Genomic DNA, 12142 nt, shown 5'->3' on the forward strand with positions numbered 1-12142 from the left:
CTTGGACACATTAGAATAGGGCACAGTTCAATTTTTTCATCCTTTCCTGGGTGACTGTTGTTAAATAGACACATTCAGGAAATAGTCTGTCTTCTCTCTTGGGGACCCTAAATGTGGCTGTTAATCTTGTTCTCTTGCAATGGGAAAATTATCCCCTCTACTACACCTCCAGGCTTGTCTTTAGGCCCATCAGCCACAGCTATAATACTGAAACCCAATGTTATGTGGCTACATTATAGCTGTTGTGAATTGAGCTGTTTTATACTGGTTGGATTTGAAGGGAAGAATTTTCTCTGGGCAATTCCAATCGGAGATACTTTCCATTTGCTGTAAATAGTCAATTTAGACTCTCTCCCTTTCCCCGTTTCATTTCAGAGCTGTGTCAGCTAGCTTAGATATGGACTCTTTACTAGCAGACTCCCAGCAGTTCCCAGCCTCAATGACTGACTCACAGTGAAAAATGAGTTTTGCTTTTGCTGCATAGAGAAAGGGATCATCCAAATTTCTTTGTCATTTAAATGATTCAGTATTAATAACTTTATGAAACAGGCTTTTTGTAAAGTTAGAATCATAGACTTATAGAACCATTTGAGTTGGAAGGGACACTTAAAGGCCATCTGGTTCAACTCCCTTGCAATGAAAAGGGACACCGACAGCTCACTCAGGTGCTCAGAGAACCAACCAGCCTCACCTCGAATGTCCCTTGGGATGGAGCATCCACTGCTCTCTGGGCAACCTGTTCCAATGTCTCACCACCCTTATTTTAAAAAACTTTCACATTATATCCAATCTAAATCTCATCTCTTTTAGTTTGAAACCGTTTCCCCTTCTCCTATCACAGCAGACCCTGCTAAAGACTCTGCCCTCTTCTTTCTTATAGCCCCTTTATACTGAAAAACTACTATCATATATCTCCCCAGAACCTTCTTTTCTCCGGGCTTTCCAGCCTGAAAGTTGCTCTGAAGCTCAGCAACCATCATTTTAATTTCTGTTTTGTTGTGTCTATTTCCTGCTGCAGTTGTTTGGATGCATGAACCATTTTATTTCTGGGTTCCTGGAAAGAGTGAGAAAGTGTGTAAGGACAGTCAAGCTGGCAATCTTTCTGCCACTGCAGAACATTCATCATATAACAGGAAAAATAAAAGTGAACTCATGATGTCAGCGAATTGTGTCTTAAGAATTTGTGAATTGACTTCTTGACATCTTTTAGGCACATGCACAAGCATTTATGGAAGAGCAAGAATAGAAAAATGGTAATTGCTTCATTATATACATACATAGATCACCTTTTTTGTTTGAAGTCTTAACGTGAGCAACTGTAGTGGTGAAAACTAAAAGTACATTCAGCTCAACACTTCATTTTTTTGTAGTGTAACCTGGTAGAAGGACAAGCATTTGGCTCTCTGGAGCACCCTGCTAACATCTAGCAACCTGAGATCTCTGGCTGGAGGTATGTATAACCTGTATGATAAAGAGCCCTCTTTGGATTTTTCCTTCACGAATTCAGACAATCCTTGAAGAAATCCTGTCAAATTGGGTTATAAATATGGATGCCATCCTCTAATATTGATTGTCCATGTTGCTTTTCTCTCATTTTTTAAAGTTATACTCAATTTTTACACATAACACAAAAATCTCATTCCAGACTGATATCAATCAGTTTGGGACATGTCACTCTGTATGTAAAGCTAGAACTGATTTTTCCCCTTCAAGTAATCACCTTAAGTTGTACCACCTTATGTTTATCTATTTAAAATTCCATCTGCCATTTCCAGAGCCGTCATGACCTCTTTGCACTATCTTTGCAATAATTTCTCCACTATATATACTCTCCCTCTTACATATATGTTTTTAGATTTCTACAAGCAAAATACCACAGGCCCAATTTAGTCCCCTGTAGGACTCACAGGTGTCCTGCCACTCTGGAGAACACTGATGATTTAAGATGAGCTTTTGATGAGGGACTGTGTTGATTCACATCAACTCTTTTTGGTATATAGGTCCATAGATTAATGTACATCCTTTACATAAACTCTGTGCTCTTCTACTTCATTATCTCTTTGCTAATGATTTGATTTGAAGAAAATCTTTTGACATGCAGCCATAAGGAAGCCTGCTGGCATAGCGTCCTTCCCAAGTGTCATGAAAACAGAAGTTAATAAAAAAAGGAAGATTTTTCTATTGAAGTATGAGGATCTCTTAATTAAAGATCCTAGGTCTGATTTTCCATACTCATTTCACACCAAGATTGGCAAAACATTACCTTACATGTTTTGTAAAACCACAGTGCTTGGCCATTCCCATTTTTCTCCAGAACCACCTAAAATTCTTTGTTTTAGCATTAAATTTTCCTGCAGAGCCATCACCTATTTTGCCTTGCTTTGTACTGGAAACATAGCAATATAATTCAAGCAATTTAGATGGAGTTAATTCCAATTTATGTCCTGTGAAGACTGAGTAACTTGATGCACGTAAAATGATGCACAGAATTTGAATGAAACCTTTGAGTTTGACAGATTTTCTCCATCCTAAAATTTGGACTGCAGTTCAAATGAAAAACTGTGAATGTGTGTGGTTAAATAATGCTCAGTGGAAGACACTGTGGTTTGCAGAATGACTTCTAGAGCTATTTCAGGGTCAGATAACGTGATACGTCTTTGATTAAATTACAAATACCAATTCTGAACAGAATACGATTAAATCAAGGAATGTCACTGCATGATATAAAATTTACAAATACCCTTTTGCCACATTTCAAGCAGTCTCAGAAGATCATACTGTAAACCTGACGGCCCAATATCCTCTTTTCCAAATATCTTCTTTGCTTTTAGGGGTTGGAGTGTCAGATGGATAAGGTGGATTTGTTCTATTTCAAGGGTCAGTGCGAAGTATTGTCAGAACAGGTAAATGTGGCAGTGAGTTTTCCAATTAATGTGAGTAATAACCATATCTTGGAGCCTATGTCCAGTAGATGAGTACTACAGAGACAAATGAGTGGAAATGTGCCAGGGATTTACCAGACGCATTTCACTCTGTGGTGCCTCAAGGTTTGTAACAAAAATAGTGTTTACCTCTGTTAGATAACTTCTGGAAAAAAAAGATGTCTTTGTATGGTCTTTTACACATTTTAAAGCTTGATGAATCATTAGGACTAATCTAGGTTTGAGGGAGACTTCTTATTGCCAGCCTTACTAGTCTAATATATGTTGCAGTTGTAAACAAGAGCATGTATGCCATAAGATCAGGTTGGAGGAATACATTTGTTTTGGGATTACCATGGAAAAAAATCATGTAGCAGTAAAGTCCAATTTGAGTTCTTGTTATAATATTCTCTATGAAAAAGGAAATATCACCAATAGATGGCACTGTGATTCTGTGACTCAGGTGTTATTTATGTTTGCAGTGTCGTAATGCTATTTGTATATGATGCTTATTAATTTTAATCTCACTGTGTGACATTTTGGGGAAATTTATATAATTTTTTTTTACTATTACGTTGTTTCTGAGATTCAACATTTTAAGCTATATCTATTTGTCCAAAAATTGCATCCTTTTTCATCAGGAGTGCTATTTTAGAAAAAAGAATGATTGCAATGGCTCATTGTGGACTGCAGACTACTGAGATGGAGTTAAATTCCGCAGTATGTTTTTTGTCTTTGACAGTTCAGCAAGTGCTTTAACATGACCTTAACTTTCAGCAGATATTATACTATGTACATATAGGAGGTGATTAAACCCAACTAAAATTCCAGGCTGGATGTGTCTCTAAGCAGCCTGGTGTAGTGGTTGGCAACCCTGCACATAGCAGGGGGGTTGAAACTTGATGATCATTGTGGTCCTTTTCAATCCAGGCCATTCTATGATTTTATGATAATTACTATTTAAGACAAACCTCCAGTTTATAAAACAACTGATGGAATTTGAATATTTTAATCTGCTTTATGAGCAGTGGGATCTGGCAAAACAATAAAGCTTCAGAACACCATTTTACATTAGCATTTACAAAATACAGCAAACATTTTTCTCTATGTATTTACATAAGCAAAGATACAGGTATTCAAAATAGAATGCATCTCACCATTTGCCAATAATTACATAAATACAGTGCATGATCGGCTGGATGGGATCGATACTTAGGATGCTTTACCCTGAAGTATATAAAGTATGCACACCAGCTTAGGAGATACATGGTGAGCTTCATGTCTTTGGGCATTTCTCAGATGCAGTCTCAGCAGTAATAAAATGTAGAACTGCTCGAAAAATTGTCAGTTAAAGCATTTTTCAGATGAAGCAGTCTTCTGTTGGACGTGGATGTGACAGACTGACTCGTCATGCTTTTCCTGTATGGCAGGGAAAGGCCCTGTCCTCTGATCTAGTCAATGTGAATGTCTCTTTTCTTTTCTTCTTTTTTTCCTGGAAATTTTCACAATTTCCATTCCGGTCTGATGCACAATGAAAACACTCCCTTTTTTTTTACAAGATGGAGTTGTTGCTCGGAAGCTGGTCATATCAAACAGTAGTGTTCATCCCAAGCCCGTCAACAAATTCTGTTTGAAAATGGCTGAACTTTGAGATCTGGCAGCAGTGTAATGACTTATCATTGCCATCTCCTGATTAACAGCCTCCTGCAGAACTGGCACAGTGGATGTTACAAATTCAGACATTGGCTCTGTCATCATCCCTAAGGCAAACCACAGAAAAAAATCTATTAAAATTTTAGCGCGAAGTGGCAGAATCGGTCCTTCCAAAACTGTCAGATATCTTCATAAGGAGCTGGAGATTGTGGTTTTCATTTGCTGCACATTCCTGGCTTAGAGAGGTTTCTTGGGCAGAAGCCGCTGCTCTCTCAATAAAGCCATCTATCTGAGTGCTAGCAGTTATAATCTCTGGCATCAGATATCACCGCTTCTAACCAAAAATAAATGTTATGTTGCCTCCAGCTGTTAATTAAAGAAAAACTGTCAAGTCTCTTAGGCCCCAAACACAGGTTTTGTTTTAATAAGTGGGAAAGGATTTCATGTTCAGAGTTCTAATGAAACATCAAGCAAGTAATTGAAACCCTTTCTGTTTGCATTGAAACATTCCCTGTCAGTATTTGCAACCTGAGCAATTTCACATTGTGAAAGAGGAACAGAAGGTGAAAGGAGAGAGGGATGGCAGGCTGATTTACACTGCCATGTGGGTGAAATGCAGATGGTAAGCAGAGAGAATAGGCAGTGGATGTGAAATGTTCAGCAGCAGCTTATTAAGAGCAGCCGAGTAGGGGAGACTGTGCTGAACAGCAACAGGAGATCTGGAAGAACTGAGCTGTGGAAAAGTGCAGGGTGCCTGTATACATTTTATGGTATGCAGGCCAGCTCTGCTCCCTGGCACAGATGGGCAATAGGATAAGGGCTCTCTGTCCTTTACACTTATTTATCTTGAAAGGACTTGAAAGAAATGCAACAAAATTGGAAGGAATTGCACTAAAGGTAACATTTCCCTCCACTTTTAGTAGCACCCGTGTTTCCTTTCCCCTCCTTCTCAGGGTCCTTTGATCAGTATTCCTCATTTGAAGGCAATCTGGTTTGGTGCCAGATCCAGAGCTCCCTACTCACAGAACTTAGGTTTTATTGCTCCCTACCTTTCCCCTGGAGTTCTCAAGGGTGAATCCTCAAAACCATCTTCCATTTGCAAAGAGGAGATGTCTGGGCACCAAGAGGTTCTGAACACCATGTTCTGTGGGGTACCCTGGAGTGATGCTGGCTGGGCGGTGTAATAAGAGCTGGTGGTTGGCCTTGGCTCAAACCTGCTGATTTAGGATCTGTATCAAACTCCTTAACAAACAGTGGAAAGTCCCACTGTTCCCACCTGCTTTGTAGCTGTCCCTGTGCTCAGCTATGTTTTGCAGATTCCCCACGAAATCCCTTCTCTGCCTGTGTGGAGCTGTGGGCTTGCACTCCTCTTGTTGTGCCATGAAGGAATTGGGAGGGCATAGGGAGGGAGAAACGGTGAGCTGATTTTTCCTTTTGCTAAAGCTCTTTTGCTTTGATTCTGGTGTCCAAGTGTTTGCATCAATCATCTTGGTGAGCACAATATATGGTGTACCAGTTGATTTGTCATAGGATGCAAAGGTCCCAGTTTTTGGGTGGTAACCATTAATGGCCACATGCCCATGAATGACATGCTGTGACCCATCCCATCCTACCCATATTCTATGGAGGAAACTGCCCCCAAACCCCATCAGATTTAGTTATCTTACTGGTAACAGGTAGAAGAATAATAAAAGTGGCTGCTTGGAAATCAGCCGAACAACCACTCAAGGTCTACGTCTTCTTTTACCACAGAATTCAATATTTTAAATTGAAGGTCTTCCTTTTCTGAGCCAAACCCTGCTGAATTAATAAGATTTGTTTATCTCCCCTTCTTTACCCTAGTGGGTATTTAACTCTTCTATGGAAACTGATCAGCTTCAAGAGAAGGACTTGTTAAATGATGAAGGTATTGGAGTTTGGCTTCTGGATAGGTGGTACTATTTTTACAGATTGGACAGGATCTGAAACTGGAATGCATCCTACTTATGACCATAAAATTCATGTAATGAATCAAATGCTTGGACTGAAGTTCTGATGCAACATTTGTGTTTCCGCTCTCCAGCACAGTCCCATTAACTTTAATTAAAATGTCCATGATGCCTGAAAGTCATCAGACAACATTCTTCCAGAAAATGTATTTGATGTTCTTTATGTAATGCGTTCTGCCCTTGGAGCTGTGCAGGTGAAATATGGTGCTATTGTTAAGTCCTGGTATTTTCAAGTGGGCCCAATCTGCCCAAACATATTTCATTAAGGCTGAGTCCTAGTAGTGCAAGCTACCTATCATTCCTGAGCAATCTACCATAACAGCAAAACAGAGAAACCAGGGAAAAAAATTTGAACAAGTAACAGGTTTTGAATAATTCTGACTCTATGAGCACTAAAAGAAAAGGACACCTTCATAATGGCCTTTTTAACCAAAGAGAAATGGTGAGAGATAATCTGCTGAAACCTTTCACTAAAGGATTTTCTCATGCAAAACTTTCACTGACATTACTTAAATCAGGCTCTGATGGAATCAAGCAGAGGCATGGAATCATTCTTGAAATTACTTAGCAGTCCTGTGCTTGATTTTCCACTCTTCTCTCACTTCACTTCCCTGTCAACAGCAGTGGGAAGGAGCAGAGAATCAAGTCCAATAATGACTTTTGAAAAAATTACTTTGAAGTTTTATGTTAGAACAGATGAAATTTGTAGAATGGAAATAAAGTGCAAGACGTGAAATAGAAGATGAAGAATGGTGATAGAAACAAGGGATCATTCAAGTATAATTTACTTCTGAAGACTGCAAATTTGAACTCAGAACAAGCGGTGGAAAAGTCCATTAACATTTCAGAATGGTCACTTGGAAGAAAAAAATAGCCATAAAAACAGTTACCAAAATTTCTATATAATTCATCTATACAGGTTTTAATAGATTTTTCTTTAATGCTTTAAAACGTATTTTAAATACATATTAGTAAATTAACCATCATTTTATTTAGAGTTCCATAAAGTGCTCATTCAGTTAATGATAAGAAAATCCCACTGCAGGAAGATGAACTAGCTGGAGCCTACCCTGCAAGGAAATCAAAGGACAGCTTAGCTTTCATTTGCAAAGAGAGAAGAAATGCGTAGATTTCTTTGCAGCCCATAATTATAATACCAGAAATTGTATTTTTTTCTTTAAGAAATATATCCCTTGTATTATTAAAAAAATAATTTTAATAAAGCCTGTGCTTAAAACAGCCAAAGTACTGTATGAAAAAAAATTGCACATTTGATACCATTCCACCCTGCTTTTCATCAACAGGATAACATGAGGCGTATGTGATGTTACTGGAGGGTCTCTCAGACAGGGCTGATTTTCTTGCACTCAGGGCATCTCACCATGAGATGAAATTCTCAGTGTACACTTGGGGTTGTCGTGGCAGCTGCCAACAGCTGGTCGAGTCACACGCCACTGACCTTTTCGTTCCCTGGACTGATGCTTCCCTTTGAGTTACCATCCATATTGCGTATTCCTATCGTGACCATCGAATAATCCTTAGTCATCAATTTTGCCTCTTTTTTCAAACTCTTCATTTGAGCCAGGTGGAGCTGGCTAGAATTATATGCAAGCGCTGGGATAGTATTCACTAAAATCAGCTGGAAAGGTTTCTTCTCCTCCTTGTAGCGACACTGAATGTAACGAGAGAAAGCTGAGCGGTAGGTCTTATTGAACAACGTATATACGAGCGGGTTGACGGCTGAAGAAAGGTACCCAATCCAAACAAATATGTTAAGTAGCCCACCAATGACTTCTTCACTGCACGACTCCTTACAAATTACAGCCATCACATTGGTGATGAAAAACGGGCACCACATCACAACAAACAGAAAAAAGACAATGCCAAGGACCTTGGAAGCCTTCTGCTCATTGCTGATGGATTGCATGGTTCTCCTCCCAGAGGTCCCCATGTCCCTATTCAAAGAGCGCTGGAAGAGCTTCTCTGAAGAAAGGGAGCTCTGAGGGAGGAAACTAAAAGAAGCAAACTTGGTCTTTGGGCCAACGTCATTCACGCACAGCGTGGCTTCTTTCTGCAGCGACTTGATAGTTAAAAAATAAGTGACCACCATGATGGTTAGAGGGATGAAGAACGCCGCAAAGGAGCCTACTAGGACAAAATTCTCATCTGCAAGAAGGCAGTGGCCTTTCTTAAACACTTTGGAGTCATCTTGTAGTCCAAAGACAGGGATAGGCATGGAGATACCTGAAGGTGGGTTAGAGAAAGGGAAGGTTAAACACAGAAACAAAAAAAATACCATTTTCCAATCTTTAAGAAAAAATAAACAAAACAAACTTAACTGTACACAGATTATTTCTTAGAGAAATAGTGATAATATTAAAGAAATAGTTACAGAACATAAATGATTGCTAGCAGGTAGAACCATGATTGACAGACATCCGAAGGCAAACTCATTTTACACAGGGGAAGGGAAAATTTTGTATTTTAAATTTTGGTAGCAGCACGATACAACTCCCATCCTTGTGTCACTTTTAATGGGGCCATGCTAAAAAAGGATGCAGTGTGAAATGTTGATATTGTGGATGCTGAGTCTGGTGATCAAAGCTGTGGTTTGTGCATTAGAGGACCCCAGCAAAGAAGAGCAGGTGAAGAGCAGTAATGGCATTACACAGGATTCTGCAGTTACTCTAATCTCCATTCCTTCTCCCATACACCTAAACTCAGCCACTAGTAGGATACGTCTCTTCCACCAAACTGTCACATAACACCTGGTGGCAAAAGCATAAATTCTTATTCTTTGGTCTTGTCCCCTTGCAAAATTTTCCACACTTGCCCTTTAGTCCTACTGCCTTGGCAAAGGCTTCTCTCAGCTGTGATCAAGATGATATCCTGTCTTTCTTTTCTAGGGTCAGAGTTAAGAGTTGTCTTATCTTGGACTGTTTTTATTGTTATTTATTTATTATTTTTTTTTGGTATGAGGATTAAAAGTGTCCTCCGTACTGTAAAATGCTGATTTTAGGAGGAAAGATATATATATATATTTTTTTTTTTAGCAGGTCTGAATGTAATCATCCGCTGGGTTATTTTCTTCCCTCCCTGTAATCTCCATACAGTTGACAGTCTAAATGCTAAAAAACTTTCCATGGCAACGGCCAGAGGAAAGATGGGGACAAATTAAGCACTGAGAGACATGGATATGAGACAGCCTGAGAAGGCAGTGCACCCTGTAGTGTCAGGATCCCTTTTGGGTACTGCCAGCCATTTACTGCAGGCTGCCCTCTGAAAACACAGCCCCAGGGACATCGCCAGCAGCATGAACCTCATCTTCCCCTGGAGCTTCTGCTGTGTTCTTGCTCTGAAAGGAACAGCAAAGCCAGGTGATGAAGTCCATTCTCCTCACTCAAGTCCACTCAAACATTTCCTTGGGGACTTCTGCATGTGCTGCTAGTGCCCATCTGAAATTGAACAGCTGCTGTTTGTTGTGCATTTGTTTTGTGGTTAGGTTTTTCTTTCCTCCCCTCCCCCCAGACGGATGCTGTCTCTTCAAGAGAGGCAATATTCAGCCAGCAAAAGGGATGATGTGACATGAAGACAGCGAAAGTGGAGTTGTGAAGTGATCATACAGCCCTGCTTGGACAAAAGCAGCTGGGAGTCCAAATCTTGTGGAAAGTCAGTGTCATTCACAAGCCCCTCTGCATCTTCAATGAGAAACCTGGGTGCTGTGTTTTGCTTTTCGGGAAAAAATGAATTAAATATTTTGTGATCTGACTGACATGACAGCATGATACTGTGCCCTCCCTTGTCCCTTATGTGTCCAAGAATGTCCTTTCTGTTTCCCAGATGAGTCCTGACATTCGTCTTCACACCACCAGCACTTAAATGGCACCTGCCTTCTACCTCCCTTCCTCTTCTTCTTTCAACCCCAGTGCACAAACTGAGAGCCCTGTGAAAGCATGAGCTGTCTCTTCATTTCATGCATTAACAGTGCCACAGATCTCCAATCCTGCAGGAAGGCTCCACAGTTCAAGCACAACACAAAACAATAATTACAGAAATAATATTAAGCTATTGTTCTCTTCAAACGTTCCATTCTTCTGGGGCCTCTGTAAGGCTCACTCTTTTTCTAAGCAGTGTAGCTTATTTTATCTGCACAGTTTTGCACTGAGTCATGGCAATGCCTTGGGCCATTTTACAGGAGTACCCTCCTTATCTGCCCAGGGCAGAAACCAACGGAGAGCCTGCGGTATTGCTTTTTCTATTTCTGTTGCAAGGCTGCACAAGCCTACATGCTTGAACTTGAGCTTTGAGAAGGCAACATGTGAGATGCAAACTTGCGCTCCTAGGGTGAGGAAAGCTCCAGCAGCTCTGGGAAGCATCCTGCTTAGAAAAGCTGAAGTCACAAAATCACAGAAACACAGAATTGTAGGGGTTAGAAGGAACCTCTGGAGATCATCAAGTCCAACACCCCTGCTAAAGGGAGTTCCCTACATTAGTTGCCCTTTGGCTGAGGTCACCTGCAGGTGCCACATTGCCCAAATAGTTGAAGATGATGAACACCTCTCAGGAACTGAGGCAAGCTGCGAATCCCCCATTTATTTTATGGGAGGAGATGAAGGGATACTGAAAGCACCGTCTTCCTAGCAGTACATCTCAGCTGTGTGGAAATATAATGCAGAGCATTATACCACAGGTTTTCCGTCCATTTCTGCCCAACACAGATAACAGCAGGGCTGGTTTTTTTTCAGTTCATTCAAGGACCTAGTGCGAGCTGCAGAGATAAAATAAGCAATGATATTGGCAGAGTAAAAAGATGTCTTTCATTACTATGAACCTTATGGTTCAGCTGAATCAAGAGTCATGGGAGAAGAGTCAGCAGCACTAGAAAGAGGAATATTTTAGTGTAATTGAAAATTTTGTCAAGGAAAAGGCCAAAGTCAGTTATAACTCCTCACCCAAAACACTAGGGCAGCAATTCTCCATCTGCTTTGTTTTGCTGTGAGCATATTCTGAAGAGCTGGAACCTCACATCCAGATTTCTGGCTTAAAAATGTAACTGATTAGAAATGAGCTTCAGCTTGTAGCTGGAGTTTTCATGTCTCCTTGCGATTCCCTCAAGTGCAAAAGAGATGTTCACAGCAGAGCTATTGCAGTTGCTGATAGCCCTACAGCCCTACAGCCACAGGTAGCTGGCCACTGTGTAATCTGAAAATACCAGAGACACCACAGCTTGGTAGCAGGGAGCACCGACAGTTGTGAGTTGCTTTTTGTGTACTTATTAGTCCAAACGAGGGATCCTACAAGTGATATTGTGGCATTCTTGTGTGGAATAAATTAATTTCCAGCCTGACTCTTTTCATATCTCTGGGGTGACTAAACTTCTTCTCTCCTAAATGAAGTAGAGTTTGTGCCTTTTTGATGAGTGGCATGAAGATGGCAAACGTGTCCCAGTGAGGACAAAAAATTCAATGGCAGTCATTCTTAAAATGCAAATAAAAAGAAGCTTCCATGTGCATTCCAAGTCCACCAATCTGAGGGGGTTTTTAAGAGGTATCACATGTGGCCATGAATATCAGCCACATA

General features: G+C 40.3%; 1 protein-coding gene across 1 annotated transcript; it reads right to left on the reverse strand.

The window, feature by feature from the left end:
* Window positions 1–3914: 3914 nt before the first annotated feature.
* HTR2A (5-hydroxytryptamine receptor 2A) lies at window positions 3915–8876 on the reverse strand. The gene is made up of 2 exons (XM_031552028.1): window positions 7841–8876; window positions 3915–4681 (listed from the first exon to the last, which is right to left on the reverse strand). The coding sequence occupies exon 1, from the start codon at window positions 8859–8861 to the stop codon at window positions 8007–8009; it is 855 nt and encodes a 284-aa protein (XP_031407888.1). The 5' UTR covers window positions 8862–8876; the 3' UTR covers window positions 3915–4681; window positions 7841–8006.
* Between the last annotated feature and the right edge of the window lie 3266 nt (window positions 8877–12142).

Source organism: Meleagris gallopavo, chromosome 1, assembly GCF_000146605.3.
Source record: "Meleagris gallopavo isolate NT-WF06-2002-E0010 breed Aviagen turkey brand Nicholas breeding stock chromosome 1, Turkey_5.1, whole genome shotgun sequence".
In the NCBI taxonomy this organism is placed as follows: Eukaryota; Metazoa; Chordata; class Aves; order Galliformes; family Phasianidae; genus Meleagris; species Meleagris gallopavo.

What these genes read in the sequence shown, in the direction of transcription:
- HTR2A (XM_031552028.1), bottom strand. Translation starts at nt 8,861, where the DNA reads ATGGTATTTTTTTTGTTTCTGTGTTTAACCTTCCCTTTCTCTAACCCA.